At 42.7% G+C, this 25,626-nt stretch overlaps 1 protein-coding gene across 3 annotated transcripts in view; it reads right to left on the bottom strand.

Moving 5' to 3' along the window:
* Positions 1-1,156: 1,156 nt before the first annotated feature.
* The window catches only part of LIN52 (lin-52 DREAM MuvB core complex component), a 60,965-nt gene continuing 36,495 nt past the window's right edge, over positions 1,157-25,626 (bottom strand). The window contains exons 6-7 of one of the 3 annotated variants that reach the window (XR_012159493.1): positions 2,814-3,796; positions 1,157-1,543 (exon numbers count right to left, since the gene is read on the bottom strand). Coding sequence is in view for 1 of the 3 variants with exons in the window: in XM_073349146.1 (XP_073205247.1) it covers positions 3,741-3,796 (56 nt within the window). In the remaining 2 variants the exon portion in view is untranslated. Of the gene's footprint in view, positions 3,797-25,626 lie in introns of all 3 variants that reach the window. The other 2 variants (XR_012159492.1, XM_073349146.1) reach the window with 2 other exon arrangements.

Here is a 25,626-nt window from a genome sequence, read left to right as displayed (position 1 = left end):
CACTGTACCGTTTGCTGAGGATGTCCACTGAACTTCTTGCTGAAATGCTGTCCTTTCCAGACAGAAGAGAACCAATGAATGATCCAATATTGAGACATTTTGACCAAACTAATATATTTATTATACAGGCCTAACATATGACAGCTACCGAACTCCTTCTTGGAGCAGATACCTATATTAAAATTATACTCCCATTTTGAGAAGAGGTGGTTAAAACATTGATGCAGATTAGGAAATTTCTTAATCTAATTAATCAGGTATAAACATACAGTCCCTGACCCTCATGAATGAAGTAGTAATATAGGAAAATACTGGCAATGAGAGGTGGAATCTAGGAGCTATATACATGTATGTTGTGGGACTGTTCCAAAATTATACGCTTTGAAGTGGCACATGCTCTGGGTATAATTTAATTCCTCTCTCCCATTAACTCTGGCTCTTTCTATTCTTTTAGCTAATTCATAGGCGCCCATGGATTCTCAGGAACAAGTATTTCTTTCAGCTGCACAAATAGCACAGCACCTGATGCTTCCGTGTTGAAAGTTGAATGATTCTAGGGCTAGAGGACGAATAGAATGGGATGAATAAAACATTGGCATTTAAAAGGCACAGTACATTTGTGAAGACTTATTAGCTTTATTTCTGTGGATTTTAGACTAACATTTGAATGTACGGGGGAAGGTAAGGCACATGACAATGCTCTATCAAGTAATGACGACCCTGGGATAATGTAATGAAATGCAATCAAGTTTTGGTTTTTCCTTCGTTCCTAATTCTTCCTTTATTCTTCCTTTTCTTCACTGTTTTTTGTTTTTTTCATTATAAAATAAAAATCTCACACTCACACACACACACACAGTTGCAAACATTTGCTGCTGCTCTGTAACCGTCCCATAATTGGGAAGAACATCTCAGCAGAAAGAAATGGAGCTTGTGAAGGCTGCTAAAAATTCGTAGTTCTTTTTGGCTGTTGCCACTTATTTACCAATGAGGAGGTAACGCCTGCTGGTCACAAACTGATATACTGGGATGCAGAAAAGTGCCTTACTATTAAACTTTAATGGTGGAGAACCTGTTGCTAAGGAACATTTCCAAGGTGATTGGTCACAGCTTCCACATTTCACAGGGCCGTTTCAAGAAAACTTACACCATTCCGTAAGCTTTGCACTTGTTTATTATAAGAAAACAGAGCAACAACAGACAGATTACAATCTTCTGGCTAACACACAAAAATACATGAAAATACTACCAATTAAAAAAACCCATCACTGACTCATCTCTATACATGACAAATACACAACCAATAAATATCTTGAATATAAAGCATATATAACATGCTGCCCCATAGCTAGAGGATAAGCACTGCTGCACAAGGTGAGGGTAAAAGAAAGGATTTTTTACATGTTATGGTACCAACTACTTGAAGTTTGAGATATTTTACCAGCCAGATCATAAAATAGGCATGCAGATTCGTGGCAGATTTCCAGGGTCTCCCTCTATACTTCTCAGCTTCCCAAACACCTCATGCGTTGGAGTGGTAGACCTCCATAACATGCAACAAAGGACAAAAATTCAGAACAGTCACTTTTGGGCCACACATTCTATATATACAGAACACATCCAAACTAGACATACACATGTTAATATTTCCCAACAAACAAATAATTTAAATTAATACTTTCAAAGCTACATCTATGTCCATTCTGACCAGCAACTAAGGAAGTCCCTTCCCTGTCTCTGACTCTCCACTCTCAGCTTCTCTGCATATCCTACTATCCTATTGCCCTTCCTTTCAAGAGATGCAGCTGCTTTGTTAAGCCTCAATTTTCCAAAGACAAGCGTACAAGTACAGTCCCATTGAGTTCAATCAGACTGCTCACATGTCCAAAGTTAAGCACTTGAGTAAGTCTTTGCAGAACAAGGTCTTAATTGTGCATGCTTAGTGAAGAGGAGCTTTCCCAATTTAGCCTAGTTCTGGTTGACAAAATGGAGGCACCCACAGACTAAAGATGGAGAGGCTTTAAAAATTTTAGTAAAAATTCAGAAGTCTGCTCCGAGCAGAGATCTGCTCCTCACTAATGCACAACAGGGCCTAAAAACAGAGTCCACCCGAAGACAGAAGAATTGAATACTTCAAGGACAGTCCATTAAAATGATGTTGTACAAGTACAGCCCCGATTCAATTCACACCTCACAGCCAACTGCAGATTGGGGAATGACTGAATTTAAAGGGCACACATGCTAATATGTGTATGAAACTGTTTAAACAAAGAGAGAAAACTGCTCTTGGACCAACACTTTAATGCTATTTTTTAGCTCTGAGGAACGACCAGTTTGTTAACGCTGGAATACGTAATTTTAACGGGCAAAAGGAAACAGAGTCAAATAAGAGCTGTGTCAACCTTATAGAGAAAAATAAAATCTGAAAATCACAAGACTGATACACAGCAGCATGTTGAAAGAGGAAAGGCGCTAAAAGGTACTCCAGTACCAGATGGGCCTCAAGGCACTAAAAGGTACTCCAGTACCAGATGAATGAGACCCAATCTGTACAGGAGGATACTAGCTTACAGTACAATTCACCCCTTAAAGAGTGGGGTGCACATTCCACGTTTGCAGGTGAAGCAAGTTCTGGGGCTGCTGTTTTCTAATAATGTGGGAAAACATCAGAATTCTATTTTCAAGTATAAGCATGCAGATGCTGTTTATAAAGATTATCCCCACGGGGGTGTGAACAAGACAGTCGCTCCACCTTGAAGCTCTCTATAATTGAAAACATTATTGCCCTTCAACCCTGAATCTTTCTCCAGTACCTCAGCCGGACTTTCACGGAGCTGGATTTGCAAAGTGGACAGGTAGATCTGTTTGTGTCCTGGCAGAAGTTCCCACAGGGATATTTTCTTTCATGATACAGTGATAGCCACCTTTTCTCATTCACTCTCTATGGACCATCGGTCTAGGTTAAACAAGAGAACATACAAATGTTTAGCATTGAGATGGAGCTCCCTGTACACATAGCACCTGATGCAAGTATTTGTGGAATGAAGAGCAGAATAGTATAGACAGGATTGAAGGACTTCGCTTGATTGCAGGACATCCTTCTCTGAAGGGTGTGAGTAATGTGAATTTAGTACACAAAACAAGGTCCACCTGCCTTGTAATCAGGGTATGATTGTGCAGATCTAGAACTAACCAACCCTAGAACTGTCAGTCTTCATCCAGAACCCTACTTATAACCAGCACTGCAATTGTGCGTTCAGCATGGAAATTACACACATGGAATCACTGTTCCTAAGGCAAGAGAGACGCAGGGAAGAGCCAATGCATCACCCAGAGGTACTGGCCAGCATCACAAATACCCTGGTTTAACAGATGCCGGCACTGAAAGCAACTGAATGAGACCACTGGGGATGTACTGCTTTGAATGGTTAAAAAAAAGATTGCTGCATAACTTTGCCACAGCATGCTAGGGTTGAGTTTTCCTGGCAATTGGGTGCCGGAAAGGTTGGATGAAGTCTCAGTGCTGATGGAACTACTTGCAATCATTGTGAACAGTGTCTGGAATGCTGCTTGTCAGTAAGGAGAAGAGCTGTGGAAGCAGTAGAGAGGTTTGCTTCTGTAGTTCTAGAGCGAAGAGCTTTATCCTTCTCTTTAGGAAATCATAGTGTTCAGCTGGATCTGCAGTGAGGGGTGAGATGATCCAGAAAGGGATATTTTTTCCTGAGTTCCAGTAGCAGCAGCTACTTCTTGGGTTTCTCCAGGATGTTCAGGAACTTCCCTCGAGTCATTTCTCTAGCTGAAATCACAACAGAGAAAAAGATTAATGTAAAACAAACGGTTAGAGCAGGATCATTTATAATATTTAATTAGAGGACAGAAATTCATTTAGATCTGTGCTCTGGTGCTAACGCATAGCTAAGAATTTTTTTAAATGAAAAGATAAATCTGAACTACACCTTGAATTCCTGACAGCCTGGAAACGTAGGCCACACACTGGAAACTTCAAAGCTCAGCAATAATTCCCATGGCCTGTCTCATTATATACAATCTACACTTTCTATTCCTATTGTGGATAGCCTCATGGTCATGCAAGATCTCTCTCTATCTTTGCACTATCAATCTTTGAATGGTGTAATCCAGAGCTCCAACGCTCTGTCTCAGGGCAATTGTTCCTGGATGCTAAAATCCATCAGAGATCATGGAGCTCTGTCTCTCCATTTCAGGATTACTGGTCCCTAGATGCTTATGATCTTAAACAGAAATTAGACAGCATTTTCTCTCTCCCTTGGCAGTATTACTCCTTGGATGCTGCAATATAATGGGGTTTATATTCCCTCAATGCAGTTCATCTATGTATGGTGTAATAAAGTAGAGTTTATAGAGCTTTGGTCTTCTCTCTTTGCATTGTCAGTTCCTAGATATTAAATACAGCAAGGCAAGGTTTATATGTCTCTCCCTCACTCTTGGCATCATCAATCTCTGGTTGCTGTATTACAGCAGAGTTTATACAGCCACTTTCCTGCATGAAACATTTCTGACTTGTGAGCCCACAGGCTCTGGCAGAGTCACCCTAATACAATCTTTGTCCCACAATCACAATACAAAATATAGACAGCATGATTAGTGATCGAACCCTGGAGAGAGGGGTTTCCTCACCTTCTCAGCTCTTTTAAATAAGGCTTTAGTAAGCTTTGTGCTGGTGAAAGGTTCCTGACTAACAGCTCAGGGAACATGGAGTCCTTTATTCACAGAACAGGTACAGGAGCAGTGCAAGTTTCCTATGCCAAACCTGGACAGCGCCATCAAGGGAGGAGATGGGATTTTAGTTTTTATATGGTCCATTCATAGTTCTTGACTTTTCTACCGAGAGGAACAGCAAAAATGACAAATAATGCCTGAGGTGAGGATGGATTTTGTAACGTTACCACTTGTCCAGCAGGAACTGAACTAAAACCTGACTCATTTCACATAAGCTACTAAACACCCATTATCAGGCAAAGACATTTGGTCACTACTCACCTGGCTGATTAGAACTCATGAACTACCATTGAAAGACCTCAGATGCCATCCTCAATTCCCTAAACAACCGATCTCTACTTCCCTACCTGAAGAAGCTGTATCCAGTAGCTGGATGTTTCTGCCAAAACAGTCAACAGTGAAATAGCTAATGCTGGCAGTTAAATTGGCATGGTTAGGTTTCAGAGTCAACACCCCATTGACATGAATGGGACAAATCTCAGCTATCAGAGCTTTTGTTTCAGGCTGCCTGCAGACTCAGGCAGACATTACTGCATCGGTGACACTGGTTCATGTTTTCAATCATGATGGCTAGAAATTTCTTTTTTAAAATGTAAACATGGATTCTGGACCACAATTCCAAGAAAAAGGATGAACTCTATGGCAGGTTCCATGACTGAGGAATCGCAGAATACACAGGGTCCTCCCATTATACTGAAGAACAGTCCTTTGTCTGAAGAACTGGACCGGGATTCAGGAAATCTGGGATCTATTCCTAGCCCTTCCCTTGATTCATTTTGCGAGCCCAGGAAACCATTTACTCCTTTTGCTCCTCAATTTTCCCACCTGCAAAATGAGTGTAATAATAAAAATATCTGTCTGCCTCCCAGGACATGAATACCAATAAAGTGCTCTGAGGCTCCCGGATGGAAGGAGCTGGAGAAGGGCAGAGGGTAGTTTGGTTTTTTTGGTTCGGAACTATATTGTTATAAACAATCCAAGCATGTGATTAATAAAAATGTGAGTTTTCTAGAGGTTTCAGTTTGAAACATACTCCTCAATGCAAGCAGCTCCCTGACACTGCCATGCTTGACACTATCCAACAGTGCAGCGTTGTAAAATGCTATTGTGGAGAAAGCACAAAATCGAAGTACAGCATTCTCAGCTGATAGAGTGGCAAGATTTCCTAAAAATCGGACCCATATAGGAGATATACGCATGTATGACAATTCCGTTCCACCAAAGAGGGTTGCACCCTATAAATCAAGCAGTGAGCATAGACTCCTTCTGTACTCTGAGTGAAATTATTGTGGGTTGGGGGTTGCTCCAGAGCACGTGCCCTCCTGTTCACTTGTCATTGGAGATGTGAACATTTCTGATTAATTCACAGACCTCTCATTTTATTCTTCATTCCTTTATCCTTGCTATCCTACTCTGCTGTAGCTTAAGATTCTTACCGACCTGCTACAATAATCATCGCCCGCTCTCCCCCCCGCCCAACCTGGTGAAATTGTTTAGTGATGCCAACCGCGCTTTTAATTTGCAAGACATCAGACACAGAGGTAATTTATACCAACATCTGTTCATTTCTGACTTCTGAAACAAACTCGCACATGCTGCTACAAAATCCCATTAGGAGCAGGAGGCAGCCTTCTGCTATTCTGTATTTCTCTTCTCCGCACTCGGGCTGTGGCAGGGCTCTATTTTTAAAGGTATGACACAAAACTAAGAGAAAGGCCCCACATGTTTGTATACGTATAGAGATTGCCATGAAATACATCTCCATAATGCAAACAAATCCCAGCTAAACGGTAAGGGAAAATTTCCACAAATATTTACAATCTTGTTTTCCCTGCTCTGCCTGACTCTCTGATCTTCCCAAGAATCACAGGTCAGTGTATTGCTGGTAAACACAGGACAGATCCAGATTACAGGGTTCTGAGTTCAAATGTCTTGCCTATTCCTTCCTCGGTCCCTTTTTTTAATCTGCTTTGGAGTCTTTCCTGAACACGAGTGTTCCATAAAAAAGTCTCCAATATTAAAAGTGCTCCGTCCACCCAGCTCCTGTTAAACAAATTCTTTATGATGGGACTAGCATTTCCAGGTGGGCATCTTGGAGTTGTTTGGGTTGCTGTAGAAGCTGGAGAATGAAGAAACCACCCCTATGTTCTAAAAGTGATTGCAGTCAAAGAGAAAGACCGTAAAACCTATCTTAAGCGACTGCCCAATGGAACAGTAGAAGCCAGTTGCCTAGTAGACAGAGGTGGTGGATCTTTTAATTAAAAGGCTGGACAAAATATGTACTGGAAGCCTTTGGAATATTTTAAAATGGTTGCTTAAACAAGTCACTTGTCTAATGGAGGTGGGGTTTTAGCGCAGGTTTCATTGTACCAGCAAACAGACACCACAGAGTCTGTGCAGCATAAAATAGAAACATGAATCTCCATGTCAAGTCACAATTTACAACCCTTCCTATGCTGTGCATCTATCACTACAATAGAAAATCAACAATGGATACGATCGCAATAGCCTGGTTACAAATTAATCTCTTCAGTTAGATGGTGGGGGGGGTGGTGGTATTGAAGACCACAGAAAAACACCTTTTTAAGATGTTATCAGCCTGAGTTACAATAAAAGTTGAGTGCTTAAACAGACTCCATTTCCTCGGACTGCATAAAGCACTGGCATCAGACTGCTGTAAATAATGGGGACCCTTGACCCGGGAATTAAATTTTCTGCCTTGGAAGAGGTGGATCTCAGAGCATGTATTGGACAGGAGAGGTCAGGGCGGAAAAGGGAAGCTGTGATTTCCACTTGCTCGGAGGGTGGAGTTAGATTTAATATAATCTCTTCTTTAGAACTTCAATCCCTCAATCCTGCATTTAGCCTTGTTGCCTTGTGCTCCTGTTCTACTACAACTGTCCCCAAACTGCCTCCTGCAGTAAATTTTGTGGCTGCTGGCTGAAAAGATTCAGTGGTACAGATTGATTTCTTACAAGTGAGGAGATGAGGGATTACCAAAAGCAGCCCTGGCTAACAAGATTGGGTGCAGAATCTCCTGCTAGAGCAGCCCACTCTGCCAGCACTTTGCATCCTTTCACTATGACATATGGGTTTCATTACACAAAGATTTTCCTGATTTTAACTTTGAGGCGATTACATTGGAAACTCAGAGCCATCTTTACATCTGTAGCAATTTAAAGGTTAAGTAACTTTTTAATCAAATGACAAAAACTCATAATGTTTTGCCTCCAATCCAAAATGAAAACTGCTGCTCCGGATGTTCCTTCTAGTGACAATTTAATTAGGAAAGAACACTCTGCTGGAGATGGATCCATTCTCATTGGTCCCCAACATCTCATAAACAGCCTTCTCATGCATATGACAACACAATACAAACTGTGTCATAAGGTCTGGATAGCCAGGAAATAATGGAGGATTACTGCACTAAAACCAGTAATGAAAACAGTGACTTACACTTATATAAGCAACTGTCACCCAAAAGGATCCCAAAGTGATATACATATATATACACCCCCACACACATTCTATTATACCCATACACAAATATACACACACACAATTACACATAAACAAGGCATTTGGGGATATCTATGCAACAGAATAATGTGACAAATTGCATTTATCACGAACCTTTGGCCATTACACCTGCCCTCTGCTCACTAATCCATCTCTTCTGGGACTTATTCTAGCATTCCAAGTCTATGAGCAGCTTCAAACTGCAGACATTAAAAAATGCAATCAACCTGACAAAGAAACATTTCCTCCTTTCTTCCCCAAATTCATTTCTCAAAATTACACTGGACTAAAATATAGGACAGGCTCAGCCCTGGACCAGTAACAGTCCTAAATTCAAATATTTTGCTACTTTTCAGGGTTGGAAACTCATTTTCTCACCTTCCCAATGAGGAACACAGAAATTGGTTTTAGACCTGAAAGATCCTGAGATATCAGACTTTGAATATCCCCCCCACACACACACACACTTTTTTTTTGGTGGGGGAGGGTAAAGAAAGGCTATTTTAGAAAAATTTTAAAGGTTTTAAAAATGTATCTGTTGTAGTTTTCCTCTTCCTCTGAGTCCTGTACAGTTGGACTTCTGGTAATTAAAGAACCTGACCTTACAGATTTTAAAAAAGTCCAAATAAAGTTTTTTTTAAATATTTCTGAATTATTTCTATAATAGTTTTTCTTCAGATCACATCACACTATCATATATTCTAATTCTGCCACATATTTAAATATTTATTATCCCTCCTTCCTCATCCCATTGCTGGTTGGTTTCTCATACATGTTGCCCTGATCTAATTCATTTCATATCATCTTCCCCCACAGTATTCTGTTGATTGCTTTTAAAACATTCCCCATTTCCTAAGGTCTTTTTTTTTCCAGGTGCCCCTCTTGTAGCCAGTTTTCCAGTTAAATTATTGTGTTTTGATCAGATTACCAGCCAACACCAGGAAACTAATAAAAGACATGGTGCTTGACTGTAGAACTATTATATCACTACAGGGATGAAAAACCAAAGTACTTTCCCTTGACTATAAATACAAAGAATGGCCAGGGGAACTGTCCAAGGCTGGGAGAAGCCTACCTTGGAGAGAGACAGATTCGAGCAGTAGGAGGTGATTTTTATCTTATTTGCCAAGAACGTCTGTTGTAATAGGGATGACTTCTCTTTGACTGAGCAGACAGCATTAGGGCAGGAAGACACAAACACACGGGGGGCCCTGGAAGAGCTCACTCATGAGCAATGGGTAAGATTCTTACTTGTCTTAGCTTGTGAAAGTCAATGGCAAAGCTTAATCTTTTGGATGGGATCCATTATTAGTGCATCTGGGGGACACTACACGGGCAGTACTTAGGAGAACAGAGGCATTTGTACGATAATCAGCCCCAGGAGAGACAGACAGAAAACTCAGATGCAACCTATTTAGAAAAACACAAACTAAAATAGCAAAACTATGTGAAGATTTAAATTACTACACTAACCCTAAAAAGTCACAACAGAATGGCTTGTATCAGCCAAGGTCTATGGGACACTGTTAGCAGGGCAAGAGAGGTCAGTCAGCCTGCTTCAAAAACTCTGACAATGCAAGAGGAGAGTCCTGTACCCTCTGACCTCCCAGGTGGTCTTAGCTCCTCTCCTACCAAGCATACTTATAAGCAGAATGACCAGATTCCACCAGTCCCATCAACACCTGGTAGATGTTAGAAATTTGGCCTGCTCCATCTCATCCTTAACACTTCACAAAAAGAACCCTAACTGCTCTGCTGACCCAATCTCTCTCTGATATGGCTGCCAGATAAAAACCTCAGTGTCCTGATGTGTATGGACCCATGCAGCAGACCCAGACCAGAAAATAACTCGAGGAGTTATCTCTGAAGAACAGTGGTTAGCAGATGCCATCCCCATCTCCTTCACAGAGGACAAGACTACCTGAAATATGCTTTTGTTTAACTTGTGCTTAAGAAATCATCTCTGGACACTGAGTATCTACCCAATCATTAATTGTTTGAGGGAAGGTAACCGAGGATTGAGCAGCTGCCAGAAGGAGCATCTGGATGGAGCAATATTTTCTACTCCTATACCACCTTTTATTCTTGGATCTTAGAGCACTCTGCAAACAATTTATCAAGCTTCACAACATCCCTGGGATGCCAATGCCAGACCAGGTATAAACCTGCAGTGAGGGGCAGTGACGTCCCAGCCCAGGCCTACAGAGCCACTAAGATCTAGTTCCAGGTCAGAAACATGAGGACCGTATAGCTATTTTGTTTCAAGTGACCTAAACAGTAAGATGAAACTCCTACAGCACCTCCCACTTCAGGAGCTGGCAGCAGTCAGCATCCTATGAGGGTGAAGGCCTGATCCCCTTGACCCTCAGAGCAGGGAAAGAGTTACATCTCCTCTCCGTGAAGCCAATAAAAACCTCTCTTGATTATAATTTAGATAAGAGCCACTGGATTGAATAATAATGTCTGAAACTCCCCTGGCTGTTTCACCTTGAGACGTCCATCACTGGGTTAAACATGATGCTAATTGCATTTGGATTGATTAATTTCTCTCACTCCTGTCTATTCGAATAATGCTTAACAAAATAATCACAGCACCCAGAGCCAAATCTTCTTCGTCAAAGGAATGAAGCCATCAGAACCAGCAGAGATGAAAGAAATGAAGATGACCCGTAATTACTGCTACGGTGATATCATTACCATATTATAGAAAATGAGTGTATGGGGGGGCGAGGGGGAGAGCAGGGGCCTACGATTATTATTTATTTTTTAATGGAACCTTACGTCCCAGGAATACAGATCTGACACAGTGGAGCATACAGAAATACAGAACTGAAAAAATATAAATCCTGTGCATTAAATTGCAAAGTACAGTGAACACTGAGGCTCTAGATACATCATCAAGTGCCTTGTGCTGTGAGCTGGTGTTATTCACACCACTACTTTTTTCATTCCAGTAACACTTTGTATATGACTAGCACAGATTTAAGATGTCTGTCTCCCTACAGAAATCCTCAGACATCCACAGTAGCACTTACCCTTAATCCTGACACTAATGATGATATTGTTTTAATATCATTACAGGTGGTCTTGTTCCAAAGCCCGACATTCAGTTTTTAAACTGTAAAATCCAGCTCTGCATTCAAAGGAAAGCTTCTCTGCTAAAGACAGTTATTCTTAAATGGTAATTCCTCATTGAAACAGGATGTAAATTCAGTGGCCAGCCAAACTAGAAGATGACTTAAATTGTTCATTATTGTGGTTCCATACAGGTATCAAATGTATCTAGTCCGGAAGAATTTAAACTAGGATTTAAAAAAAAAAAAAATTCAACCAAAAGGAAGCCCTCCTGCTCTGTTTATTCTCCAAAATACACTCCCCAAGCCCCACTCATTTGAGAAACAAATAGCTTGGCAACTGTATAAGATCTTCAAACACCTGTGCTCTACAATTCTAATTGTGGTTTATACAGTTCACTTCTCTCGGTGCCGGTTATGTCTGCCCCTAGCCTCTGACTGAAGACACAAAATACATAACCAACAGCTTAAAACATTTATTCTGGAGTAAAGCCAAGGTCAAATACACACAAAAATGTCACATGCCAAAAAAAAAGAAAAAAAAAATCAAGACTTGAGTAAAGGATCTGAATCATGAAGCTAATTAAATACAGAAAAATGATGTTCAAATCGTTTTTAAAGACGAAGAAACAGAAACTCAATATATATGTCTGATATTAAACCCATTTCAGCATGAAAGGTGAGGATTTTTTTCCTCTAAGTGCTTGTAAGAAGTGCCAGACTGATCTCAGTGGGCCTAAGCTCCCTGAGTTATCTTCAGACTAGATACAGGATGAACAGGCTTTCTCCAACAGATGTGCCTCACCCCTGACCTCTAGGGCAGTGATGTGCTTCCAACATTTTAACAAGGAGATCTCTCAACATTTTTCCACCTCAGTCTGTGACAAAACATTCCCTGAGGAAAGTATTCTCTTCACTCCCACCCCTCCTGTGCAAAATATCCATCTGTTCCACAGGTCCCCCACAAAACCTATCAATCTTTCCACACACACCCCAAATCCACCAATGCATCCACCCTCAACCGCTGGGCCCAGTAACAATTGACCTACCATGCTTTCCCCGCCCCAGCACCTCATAGAAGCTCCTCTAGGTGGTGGCTTCCCTACCTAACAACCTTTGGTGACAGCAGTGAGAGCAAACAGATTGTACTGAGGCCTCTGGCTGTGGGATGGTTGAGTGGGTCCCCACTAGTAGTGAGCTGAGGGAGAGCGTAGTTGCATGGGAAAAGGGTCCTTTTTGGTTCTTGAGGTAAGCAAGCGTCCCCTGGAGGAAGCTGGTGTGTGCACATGGGAGACTGGGTAGAGGGGTTCTACCCTAGCTGACGTGTAATGTTGGAAACGGCCCCTAGCTTGCTTGGGGTAGTAGGTCTCTACAGGCTCATGGTGAGGAAGGGCTCTCTCAAACTAACAGCTCTTTAAAGTCCAACCTGAGGCTAGCCAGGCCTTGGATAATTCTGAGCACAGAAGCCAGTGACAGCAAAGGGATTAGAGTTGTCAGGGTAGAGAGAATTACATAGTCACAGTACAGTAACTGAAAAATATTGTGTAGTGATTATGTAAATCTCTAGACTCCCACTGGCTAATAATGGCTGTCAGACAGCCAGAATAGAGGGATACAAACTGTATGGTTATGCAAGTCAGGACACCCACAATCAGAGTGCAGGGAAATGCATTAAAGGAAAAAACTCTTTATGGTTATGGGTCAGGAACTATACAACATCCTTGCCCTCTGAATGGCTGAGACAACTCCCTTTGAATAGGATATGTAATAGCTTGACATTTATATTTACTAACGAAAGATGAGTTGTGAGATGGGTTTGAATTGTTTAACTTAAATTCCGTTGACAAGGACAGTGAGAAGAGGGGCCTGGGTGAAGGAAGGGAATGCGCCAATATTCTAAACTTATTTGCCCAAAGTTGTATGTTCACCTACTTTCCAGAACTGTAACTTGAAATTTAACAGTTGTATAATATTTCTTACATTACAGGTGTAATGTCTGTAAAATGTTATGAAGTCCTCAGAAGGCAGACCGTATATACATGCAAAGTATTATTTTAAAATAAATATATATAAACATAATGACCTCTTAATCCATTAAAAAAAAATCCAGATGTTAGATTTTTCCTTAACATACAGTCTAATCCTCAAGAACCCTTGTTGGAACAACAATTTTCAGTGGAGGAGATAAACGTAAATCCCAGACGCCATAATGAATTAGCAAAGATTAAAGACCTGTTCAGGAAAAGAAGAGTGGATTCTTATCAGTGAACTGTACTATTTGCTTTAAACTGGAAATAAACAGAAGGTCCCTTTCCCAATCCGTAAAACACTGATACAGTACAAAAAATCCTAACTGGGCGACTGCAATTTGAACTGTGCCCTAATTAGTCTTTTCCAAGCAGTATTCTACATGTAAAAGTAACAGCACCTGATTCATACCCAGTATCCCAGGGCTAGGGCCAGGGACTTCCTCCTAGCAAGAGTCAGGAACTATGGAACTGTAGCAGGGCAGAAGCACAAGGACCTGAGCAGCAGCCCACCATCTCAGCTGGAGGAAGAGGAACAGCAGCTTTACAACTAGCTGGACATCACGGATGTTGGAAGACTCTTTCTTCTTTACTATGAACTATGGATTTCTTTCCTCTTTGCTGATTGGCTGTTAGCTCCACCTTCTTCCCACCCAACCTTCTCACGGTCTCTCAGTTGCCAGCCTCACTCTCCCTCTCCTCCAGGATCCTTTCTGCTCATGTACCATTAACCTCCCTGGACTGAGGAAACGTTACAATTCCAAAGGGGTTTGAGGAGGAAAGATAAACAATTTTGCCAAACTGCATCCAAGTTGGTGCTAGACATCAGGGAATAGACACATATATTTAAGGAATTCACATGGCTCCCATAATATCTGAACCATGTTGGAGATACAGTCAAGGATACAAATGAACAGAGAGGAAGAGGTAGATTAGGAGGAGTCAAAAATCAGGACTTGAATTATATGTATGTGTGTGAGGAGTTCTGTGCTCTACCAAGCTCTGCCCATGAGCCAACACCCACCTACCTGAGATGCCAAAATGAGACACCACTCACAGCACATTGTGTAGATATTCAAAATATAAACATGCAGGCTTTGCTAGGATCCTTAGGCGTGGTTCTCCCTAAATGGGTTCAGGTATACTCATGAGTAAGCCAAATTAAGGCACACCCATAACATATACATGCCTAGGGCCCTGGCTCCCAGACACATATGATGACATCAAAATCACCTCTTCCATAAAAGGAAAGCTTAAAAACATGATGTGTGTAACCGATGCAATGATGTCAGCCTGAGTATGCAGACAACCTCTGGCAGAGGGACAAACAGAAACAATTAGAGGCAGGGGAGAAAGCGTGTGGCCCACACCAATTACAAGAGCAGACCATATCCCCACTGCTCTGGATGGGTGGGATGAAATTGTACACATTTCTTTTGTGCTTTAAGAACACTCTTATTCAGGTAAACCAGAAGCTAAGCATAGAAATATCAGAGGCAACACAGAGACTATCTGTTGAAAAGTGAAATGACAGCTTGGCCTGCAATCCGGAAACATCCTTCACCCAGCCCTTTTCTGCTGGGATTTGTGTTGAATGACGTTTACTGCAGGTTAATAATTAGTTTTTAGCATAAGAGTCTAGTGTAGTTGTCCTCTCCCCAGGAGAGAAAAACAGGCTGAACGATTTTTAGATTATATGCTCTGATAAGACACAGGCTCCTGACTCCCTATGTGCTTGTGCCATACAAGCCACCTGCTCTATGGAGCTGCCACTGGGGACACCCTGGAAAAGGTTTAATAATAGTGTGCTCCCTGGAGACGTTACTCAAAAACCTGAGCTAAATTTACAGCCTATATCACAAAGTAAAATTTTGTGTACAAAATCCTATCAACAGAATCTAAGGCAATCCCTAGAAAAGGGTGATACTCTACGTTACACAAATGTGATTTCAAATTAAATGAGAATCTGCCATGCTTGCAATAGCAAGAACATGATGGAACATAGGAACTGATAGACCGGATCAGATCAGTGATCCAGCTAGTCTGGTATCCTGTCTCTGTCAGTAGCTAGTATCAGAAGCTTCAGAGAAAGATGAAAGAAGCTCCATAGTGAACAATTATGAAAAAACCTGCCCACACAGAAAGATGCTCTCAGCCCTCGGGAATAGTTGGTTTACACCCTACAGCATGAGGTTTTATATCCCTCCTAAAAATACTTTATTCTAATGTAACTATGGATGTTATTATCCAGCTCATCCAATGAAGTGAGCTGTAGCTCACGAAAGCTTATGCTCAAATAAATTGGTTAGTCGCTAAGGTGCCACAAGTCCTCCTTTTCTTTTTGCGAATACAGACTAACCCGGCTGCTACTCCGAAACCTGTTATAATGCTAAAGACTCTGCCAGAAGCGACCTTGAGCAACCTGAGTTATCCTATCTGTAAAATGGGGAGAATCATACTTGCTTTCCTTCTGTTGAACGGTTGTGAGGCCAATAAAAATGGTTGCTAAGTGCTCAGAATTAAGGTCAATCTGAGGAAGAGTGGGACTCAGATCACGGTCTCCTGTCTCCCAGCCTGGTGCCTACTTCAGGCCAGAGGGTATTTATGTAGAGTGGAGGAAGAGTCATCACTCTCCCTGTGCCCTGCAGGGAGCTACAGAGTGGTGGGGGTATTCGGAAACACTCCACCGTGGTTTGGGGGTATATGAAAAGCCAAGCAGTGCAGTGGGAACTGGAACAATGCCAGAGCATTCACCAATTGTGAAAACTCTGTTAGCCACAAAAAAATCAGCATTTGTGCAAACAACTGCCAAATCTAGACACATTTTTCAAGAGGAGTCTGATTTGAGGACACTCCTCATGCCAAATTTCAACTTCTTACTCCAAAAAAAACCAAACAGAAAACAAAATTGCAAAAACCCCACAAGCATAACATTAGGCAACGTTAATAGAGATGTTGCTATCAATCCAGCTATAAAAGTTTTTTAATAAGATTACCCCTTACACAGATCCTTGTGGCACCCCTTTCTAGACACCTTCTCTCTGACTCAGCTCATATCATCCCAGTTATTTCAAAATCTGATGTTGCCAAACTTATCAAAATGAGTCTTCCTTGAGGAAGAAAGTCCATGTCAATTTGAAGTTTAACTGACAGCTTTGTTTGATTATCAATGCATTATAAAGATCAGAACAATTTTGTAAAAAACATTTTTATACATAACTCTAAATAATGACAGCAGATTATATTATTTACTACTTGCTGGCAAGGGGCCCAACAGTGTTCTCGGAGCTGTACGAGACACAAAACATTAAAGAGAGTTCCTGCCCCAAAGACCTAATAATCCATAAAACAAACAACAGGAGGCCCAGAAGAGAGAACTAACTTAGGGTACGACTACAGTACAGATGCTATGTTGTGCTGCTGTAGCACTGGAACGTAGACATTTGTTACAGTGACAAGATGGGGTTTTCCGTCACTGTAGTTAATCCACCTCCCCGAGAGGCTGAAGGAAGAATTCTTCAGTCGACTAGTGGTATCTACACTGGGGCTTAGGTCAGCTAGAGAGTACGTCACTCAGAAAATCCACACCCCTGAGCAATGCAGCTAGGTAAACCTAAGTTGTAGGTGTAGACCAGGCCTTAGATTCCTTTTTCCTCCTCTCTTTATCTATCATGCTGGCATTAGAAGGACACTTAATGCGGGTGTTTGTGGGATTTGCAGAAGCAGTGAGTCTTTAGAAAGGATATGAATGAGGAGAGCATAAGGGCCTGACATGCTATGATGGGGTCAAGATTAGCAATAATAGTGAAGTAAAAGGAGGCATGATAAAGAGACAAGATCTCTTTAGATTCTATTCTGTTCAGGTTTTAATACCATACCCATCACTGAGTCGTGAGCACCTTCCATGGAGACAGAGTTTTATGGGATTCAAAGGCAAGGATGAGACATTTACACTGAGTAAGATGAGCAAAGAGCCAGTTAAGGTATTCAAAAGAGGAAAGTTACATGGTCGTATTGATGGGTGCGGAATGTCACCTAAACTGTTGTGATTGACAGGAGGCGGCAACATGGGTATCAGAAAGGTTTCGGAAAAAGTGTAATAACCAGGATGGGAAACTGAAGATACGAACAGGTGTTTTAATTGCTGGGACAGAAAGAAAGGTTCCACTTTTCAATATGCTGGTAGGAAGAAACGGCAGCATTTGATCATAGCCTGGATGTATATGAACTAAAAAAATAAATCCCCACTGTGCTATCATCTACCATGTAATATTTCAGTCCCAAAAGTATATAATGGTCTCAAAACCAAAACCGAAATTAGGGCTTCAGATGGGAGCATCCAATTCAACCTTAGCCAAAATGTTGCTACCCTTTGGGTATTGCTGCTCCTGGGTGTTTTGGCCTTTATTCCTTTGAAGAGCAGGAAACCTAACTTCCTTCATCAGTCAGCTTTCCACCTGGGTTGTTTGCTTGTGTCAGGAGTTCTCTGAAAGGACCCATCTGAGAGCAGGGCATATTCAGACGTTGCTTGATACTCTGTCTGAACTAAGGGCTTGTCTACATGGTGCAGCAGTGCACAGTATGGAGGTGTGATTTCTAAGGCACACTAAATGGTCTGTGTAGACCATGCTGGCACACACTAAAAGGTCCCTAGTATGCTTTAACATATTGCTATTTGAAATAGTACTATGGTAAAGCACACTAGGGAACTCTAGTGCACACCATGAGGGTCTACATGGACCAATTAGTGCACAACACATTAGTGCTCTTCAGAAATCATACTCCATAGTGCACCGTGCGGACAAGCCCTAAGCTATCCACCACCACACCCAGTTCTTGAGAGTAGAAAAATACAAACAGCACCACAAACTTTTGGAGAATCTGACTGCTCTATTAGAGGGAAAGAATCTGAAGACTTATTTTGATGGATGCAACAACTTCTGTGGCTACGGAGGCAGTGTGTTCTAGTAGACTGGGCACCAATGACCTGCCATGTAACCTTACGTAAGTAACTTCCCTTCTCCATGCCTGAGTTTCCCCATTGAGCATATATACAGCAGAAGCTCTGTAAAGATGTTTGAGACTGACAGAAGAAAAGCACCATGAAATAGCTAATATTGGGTTCAGACTCGAAAGTGTTCCAGCACAAATGACTGGGATCTTTTCCCAGTCAGTCCAAGGTCTTAGGCAAAGAGTCTGAAGAGCCTTCTGGCACCCTCAGCTATTGCAGGAAGGCCAGTCAAAGGTACCTGAGTCCCCAAGGCATCCGCCGTGAAGACCACTCAACAGAGATCATTTGTCAGGAGAAGGAGTCCCAAATCCTGATTTCTTGCCCCATCTGCCATGGCAGAGGTAGACTAATGGCTGGACAAAATCCAAATAAAAAAACAAGAAAAATACTTATGATCTTACTACTAAAGAAAAGCCTTAAACTAAATATTGTGCGCTAGCTACCTGGCACACCTACCGACACAATACCTGCAGTACCATAGAGTCTAGGCCTCTTCCTGTTGGACCAGGCCCAAACTACACTAAGCACTGTACGAACACAGAACAAAAAGACAGTCCCTAACCTAAAGAGCTTACAACAGATGGATGCAGACAGACTGACAAGGGAGTACAAGGTAACAATGAGACAATGCTGGTCAGCACGGTAGGAAGTAGTATCAGCACACCAGCAGCCTAACGACTGTCGAGTTTTTTGTAGGCATCAAACAAAGGAGAGTTTTGAAGGAGGATAACGAGGTACGTTTGGCGATGTTCACAGGGAGCGAGTCCCAACACAAGAGGCAGCATAGGAGAAAGCATAAAGGTGCCTATTTGAAAATTTAGCAGATGGGCGATGAAGGCTGGCATCATGCGTCAACTGGAGGCAGGAGTCAACCTCTTGATAGTGAAGAGAGATGACAGGGAGAGTGGGCAATAGGACGTGAAAGGCCTCAAAATGAAGACAAGTAGTTTATGTTTGTTGCAATAGGAGAAGAGGGAGCTAGTGGAGGGATACAGAATACTTTTACATTTAAATTTAACTTATTTCTTGCAGGCTACATGGCAGGAGTGAGGGTTTAGAAAGAAGTTTAAGGACACTTTCCATGGCTCACCTGAATCAGGCTGCTCAGGAACAATAAGATACTTCAGCTTTTATTTATGTTCAATGATTTCATTAGCTCATTTTTTATATTACCCCTGTATATTCAGCAATGTACTTCCAGGTAATTAGAGGAGACTTCATAGAGAGGACAGGAAAATGCAGCAGAACTGGGGATTCCCTGAATGGGGAAGTATAAGAATCCTTTCTTTTCATAGCTTTGTTGCCATGACTGGTTATCATTTGAATTAGATCACCGTCCTTATGCTTTAATTAGAGGAAGTGGCATTCATCCTAAACAACCTAACACCTCCCCTTCCACATATGACCCACATGCACTGGATCTGCAAATGCACCAGCTGCTACTGCCTGGAGAAAGTTGCAGTAATTTCTGGGAGTATAACAGCAAGTCTGAGCTGGTCACCACTGTGTGACCACTTGCAAGGAAGAAAGTTTAAATGATGCTCTCCTTCAGTGCCAAACTTAGTGAAAGCTCAGCATCTAGATCACTGCTTATTTGCCCACATGGCACATAAATACCAAGATGATCAGCAACTTAGAAATACCTTAGACAGGCAAATAGACAGACAATGTAATGTCAGGAAACAGAGGCTTGCTAACAGGGCTGTCCAAGTGCTAGGTATATCTAGGATTTATGGCATTTAAAGAAATGTAATGAAATCCACAAAGCAGAGATTTTGCCAGTCAGATACAGTAGCCAGTGTTAAATTCCTTGCTCATTAATCCATACAGGTGCCAGCTTTTATGTTCCACACTAGGTGGGGACTCTCTAAAATCCCTGTCTGCATTAAGAAGTGATCTGCAACCATGCACCAAAGAAACAGGAAAAACGTGGCCTGAAGGAGTTAAGGAACTGCTTAGCTGTAAGATGAAAGTAGTGGGGGTGCATTTTCAATGCCATCTGCTGGATAAAATGGACAATTTCAGTTATGGTTCGTGGGAGCTGCGCTTCTTATTACCTCCCAACAGCAACAGATCTCTTCTCCATATTGTGCTCTAATGTGGAGACCAAAGGTATGTGTTTAACTACTTACTAAGCACCTACTCCCCAGCACTACCACTATGGCCAGAAAAGCAAACAAGCAGAGTCAATTTAATCCTTGATGAGGAGTAAGGGGGAGGGTGTTGGCTCTTACTCAGCTACAATAAAATTCAGTGCGACTCTCCTGCATTATCTGCTAGCTTTGAATCCATGTTAGTAATCACAAACTTTACTTCTCTGATTAATAGCATATGGTGCATGTTCAATTAAATCTGACAGGAAGAGCACTGATGTCTTGGTGTGAAACCCAGAGCTGGCTATGGTCCATCCTGGAAACACTTTCACACCGGAGTCAGCATGTAGTTCTGTGTACACAGGTTTACTGGCAAGGCCATCAAAATGGGAAAATATATCCATCTTATCTAAAAAAATTCTTCTTTGAGTAGGAAGGTCCACAGATCATCACAATGATCTACTGCCTGCAGCACGCAGCTAGTGGGCAGAACCAGACACAAGAAGAGGGAAAGACCATCATCCTGAAGAGTCTACCAGTTATAGATGACTTCTATAGCTAAGAGTGATAATCACAGAGCAAGTCAGATAAGGTAATACCACAGGAGTCAGAGACAAACATTTTTTACAACAGAGCCAATGAAAAGGTAGTTTCTTGCTGGAAACAACAAAACAGCATTCTAACGTTTTCCGTGAGCTATAACTATATATCCCCAGGTGGGTCAGATCTGAAAGCCCCATTCACTGAAGCATGGCATTCTCATTTGTACACAAAAGACCATGTTGCTGCTTTATGCATTTCCTCACAAGTAAATGTACCTTTCCCTTCATGATGTTGTCATCACTCGAACAGTGAGCTCTACCAGACTGATGGAGTGACCTTCTCAGTATGCTTCTAAGATTGTCCATTGAATCCTCCTGGAAATGGAACCCTTAGAGACTGTCTTGCCTCTATATGATGGTTAGTATAGAACAAGTCAGGTCTAAGGATTTGCAGAAGAACTTTGTGTGCTGGATATATATGTTGAGGACTCTATAAACATCCAAAAAATATCCTTTCCAATCTAAAGGACGTGTGGATTTTGGCAGAGGGAGGAGAAAGTGCTCTCATTGAAAGTGAGTTGATCGTAGGCATGAGACAGGATTTATCCTGAGGACCACTTAATTAGCACAAGAGGTGCAGCAACTGGATTGCACTGACTGGGGTCCCAGGACAGAAATCCTTCTTGATGACATGATCACTAGTAGTCATCAAATTGTTTTCTCTAAAAGAGAGATTCTTCTCTTCAATGCCCAAAGAGAGGTTCTGCGAGAGCATTCAGATCCAGCTTGAGATCCCATGCTTGAGCCCTATGTACATTTGACAGGCTTCTAAATGTTGCAACTATAAGCATCTTTTGATGTCTGGAAATCCTCTTCCTGTCTGCTGACTGAAGGATTCTGGATGCTGCAGGTACTTCAGAAGAAAGGATACTGGGCTGGATGGACCTTTGGTCTGACCCAATATGGCCATTCTTACGTACTTAAAATTTAAGAATACACGTTGACAAACCCATATTTACACCATCATGTGGGAACTCTAGGATAGTCAATGGATGCAAGAGACAGAGAAACTCCTTTCAACTTACATCAATGGGGGAAACCTTGGGCATACTCGGGAATATGCCATGCTGGCAGACTAGAGACCAGCAAAGGTTTGATCACACTGATAGAGTACCCCTTTTTCAAACATGTCTCAAAAGCCAAGCTGCTAATTTTGGTTTCCTTGGATCCAGCAGGTAGATCAGTCTGTGGGAGAAATGACTCTCTCAGAGGGAAGGGATATTGGTTGCTATACAGAAGATATTTGACAACCTTGGCTAATAAAGGGTGATTAGGATTATCTGTCCTCTTGATCTTCCAAAATAGCCTGGAAATTAGAAATTTTGGAGAAAAAAACATGCAAGAGGATATTGGGTCACATCTGGGAGAGAGCATCTATGTCTACTGTCTCCACATCTCACCTGCTGGAGAAGAACCTGAGCACATTTTGTTGAGTCTATAAAATAAAACCAGCGATGACATCCTTAGGGACTTGGTCAAATGAAGAGAGACCCCTGGATATACAGCCTGCTCTGCCTGGTCTACCAGTAAGATTAAGATTTTGTCACAGTTATTTTTAGTAAAACTCAGAGACAGATCACGGGCAATAAACAAAAATTCATGGAAACCTGTGGCCTGTCTCTGAGTTTTACTAAAAATAACAGGTGGGGCTGAGGGAGTAGGAATGATAGCTCTGGAACCTCCAGCGCCCCCGGTGGCTCCAGAGCCATGGGGCTCATGCCGCCCTGGGCAGAAGCTGAAGAAAATGTCAGAGTTCTCTGAAAGTCATGGAATCTGTGACCTGTGACAAAATCTTATCCTTATCAATCAGAAACTAGCTCAGCCAATCTGCGACAGAGTTAATTTTCTTCTTATGTGCCAGGTGCATAGAAATTAAATATTCCTTTCTGCCCAAGATATCAAAAGAGTGCTTCCTTCTGCAGGGAAGATGATTTGGACTGTCTCTGCTTGCTAACATAGGCCATGGTTCAGGTATTGCCAGTCATGCACAGAATCCCTCTGTAAGAGAGAAAAGGTAATACAGCTTGAAGGGTGCAGTGGATTGCTCCTAATACTAGCCAATTGTTGCTGAGTTTTCTTTAAGACCTGTCCTCTGAATAAGCTCCTATAGCCTGGTGTCAAACTCAGAAGTCATGACTAGCTGAGTAGGTCCCACTATTGGATGGTCACTGGTAAATCTGCAAGGTCTTGTCCACCAAAATGACTGGACAACTATCAGCAGAATTTCTACTGTTGAGGAGTGAGACCCAGTGGATAATGGGAGTAATAGGAGGAAGGTCTGGAGGGGTCTCATGATGCTTTGACCACTGAAGGATGTTGATGAGAGACCAACTGTAATGGGGTATACAAACCCCTACACTGGGCAACCAGGGGTTAAGGAACTGCTCTGGGCTCAGCCAGCCCCGCCTCGCCACAACTGTAGGAAATGCTCCAACTGGAGGAGGAATAAAAACAGCAGGGGAGCAGCTCATTTGGTGGCAGACCAGGGAAGAGTGCAGACCTGCTACCCATAGCTCCAGCAGAGAAGTGTTGAGGGAAAGGCAGAATCTCTCCCCACAACAACTGCCCAAAGCTCCCTCCCTGAGGGAAGGGTAAGCCTGCTACAGAGAGCCTGAGAGGGAAGCATTCCCCTCTTCCTTTCGTATGGACTGAGTTTTGTTAATTCCCCTTTATTTTGTTTGGACTGCCCCCCGCAAGGGAAAGCCTTAGGACTGACATGGCCTATGGACAAACTGCAGAAGGAGGCAGTTGCCACCAGAGAGAGGAGGAGAGCTACACGCAGCCGCCAGAAGGTGCCTTATGGTCAGTGGACATCCTTCATGCCCTCTAGACTAAGATGGCAACTTTGGGACAATCACAGGGGGTGATACGAAATGGCCCATGGAGGGCAGCCTTAAGCAGCCCCTTGCTGTCAGAGCACTGATAGCCCTCAAAGGGCCCTGGGTCAGAGCCTGGTGGAGCGGGAGGGCCTGAGCTCCTGTAACAACAACCCAACTACAAGTCATGGGCCTAAGCCCCAACCACTAGGTGATGCTACTCTACCAACCAATAACTAGGCAAGGACCATCACAGCATCTCACTGAAAATACCCATTAGGGCTTGCAACAATGAGGAGGGAAGGATGGTGGCTGACAGAGCTACTTCTTGAAGCCTGGATTGGCTTTCCTGGGAGAAAAATACTCTGTAATGGATTGTGTCACAGTTCTTAAAAGGAGACTATACTGCTTGCTTGCTGTAGTTGGCTCTCATCCCAATTTATCAACATATGACAACACTGGACATCTCCCTTGATACATTTCCAATTAGCACTAGTCTAGACAAGGAAAAGGTAAATGGGGACCTCTTCCTACCCAAGGTCTTCAAGAAGCTTGGTAAATACTCTTGAATCCAACACAAGACCAAAAGGCAGGTAGAACCCACAATGGGAAGAAACCACCACTAGTAGCTCTTCCTCTGACTGCACCTCTGGGGGCCCTGGCCAAAGGGGCATCCTAACCTTGGAGGCTTCTACCGAGGTCCTGGCCTTTACTTGCTGGGAATTCAGCCTGCACACACCAGCTAACAAAAGTCGGCGAATCACCCCTTGTGAGAGGTGTCTGTTGGTGGAATCTAATCAGAAAGCAGGTAGGAGTTTCAGGAGGAGCTGGTTCATCTAAGTAGTATCTGAGAGCATGAGGACTCCATTGACAGGATGCATATAAAGAAGTCTGGCATGGAGGGTGCAGCCAACGAGAGAAGAATATAGCAGCACCAGAGGAAGAAGCAAAATTGGCTGCTCTGCAGGGAGGATACTGGCTGCTGGCCACTCTGGGCAGCAGAAAGTGCTCTACCCCCCACGCAAATCCCCCGTCCATCAAGGTTAACAACCAATATGCTGTACTGGCAACAGGAAGGGAGGAACAGACCCCAATGGCTGAGGAACAGGACCCACCTGCTCCCAAGGCTGGGAGGGTCACAGCCACTGCACCCAAGAAAAGACAATGTAGGGTGGGGGTGGCCAGAGACTCCCTTCTGAGGGGGACATAGGCATCCATTTGCTGATCTGATGTCACATGAGGTACGCTGCCTGCCCGGAGTCCGCATCTGAGAAGTCATGGAAAAGTTGTCGAGGCTCATCCATTTCTCTCTGCTTATGCACTACTCTATGCTGCTCATCCACATGGGCACTAATGATACTGCCAGGTATAACCCTGAGCAGACCAGCAGTGACTACAGGGCTCTGGGAGCAAGGGTGAAGGAGTTGGGGGTGAAGGTAGTGTTCTCAACCATCCTCCTGGTTTTGAGTAAAGGCCCAGGCAGAGGGACACTTCCTGAAGATGAATGCATAGCTGCACAGATGATAGCAATGGGAGGGCTTTGGCTTCCTTGATCATTGGATGCTGTTCCAGGAAGGATGATGGTTGGGAAGAGAAGGGGTTCACCTGACCAAGAAGGGGAAGAGCATTTTTGGATACTGACTTACCAACGTAGTGCAGAGGGCTTTAACCTGGCTCAAAGGGGGCAAGTGACAAAAGCCCACAGGTAGGTATAAATAAAGATGAC

Source organism: Lepidochelys kempii, chromosome 6 (assembly GCF_965140265.1).
Source record: "Lepidochelys kempii isolate rLepKem1 chromosome 6, rLepKem1.hap2, whole genome shotgun sequence".
NCBI classification, from domain to species: domain Eukaryota; kingdom Metazoa; phylum Chordata; order Testudines; family Cheloniidae; genus Lepidochelys; species Lepidochelys kempii.
The sequence above is the reverse complement of the archived record's forward strand: the minus strand, read 5'-3'. Positions and strand labels throughout refer to the sequence as shown.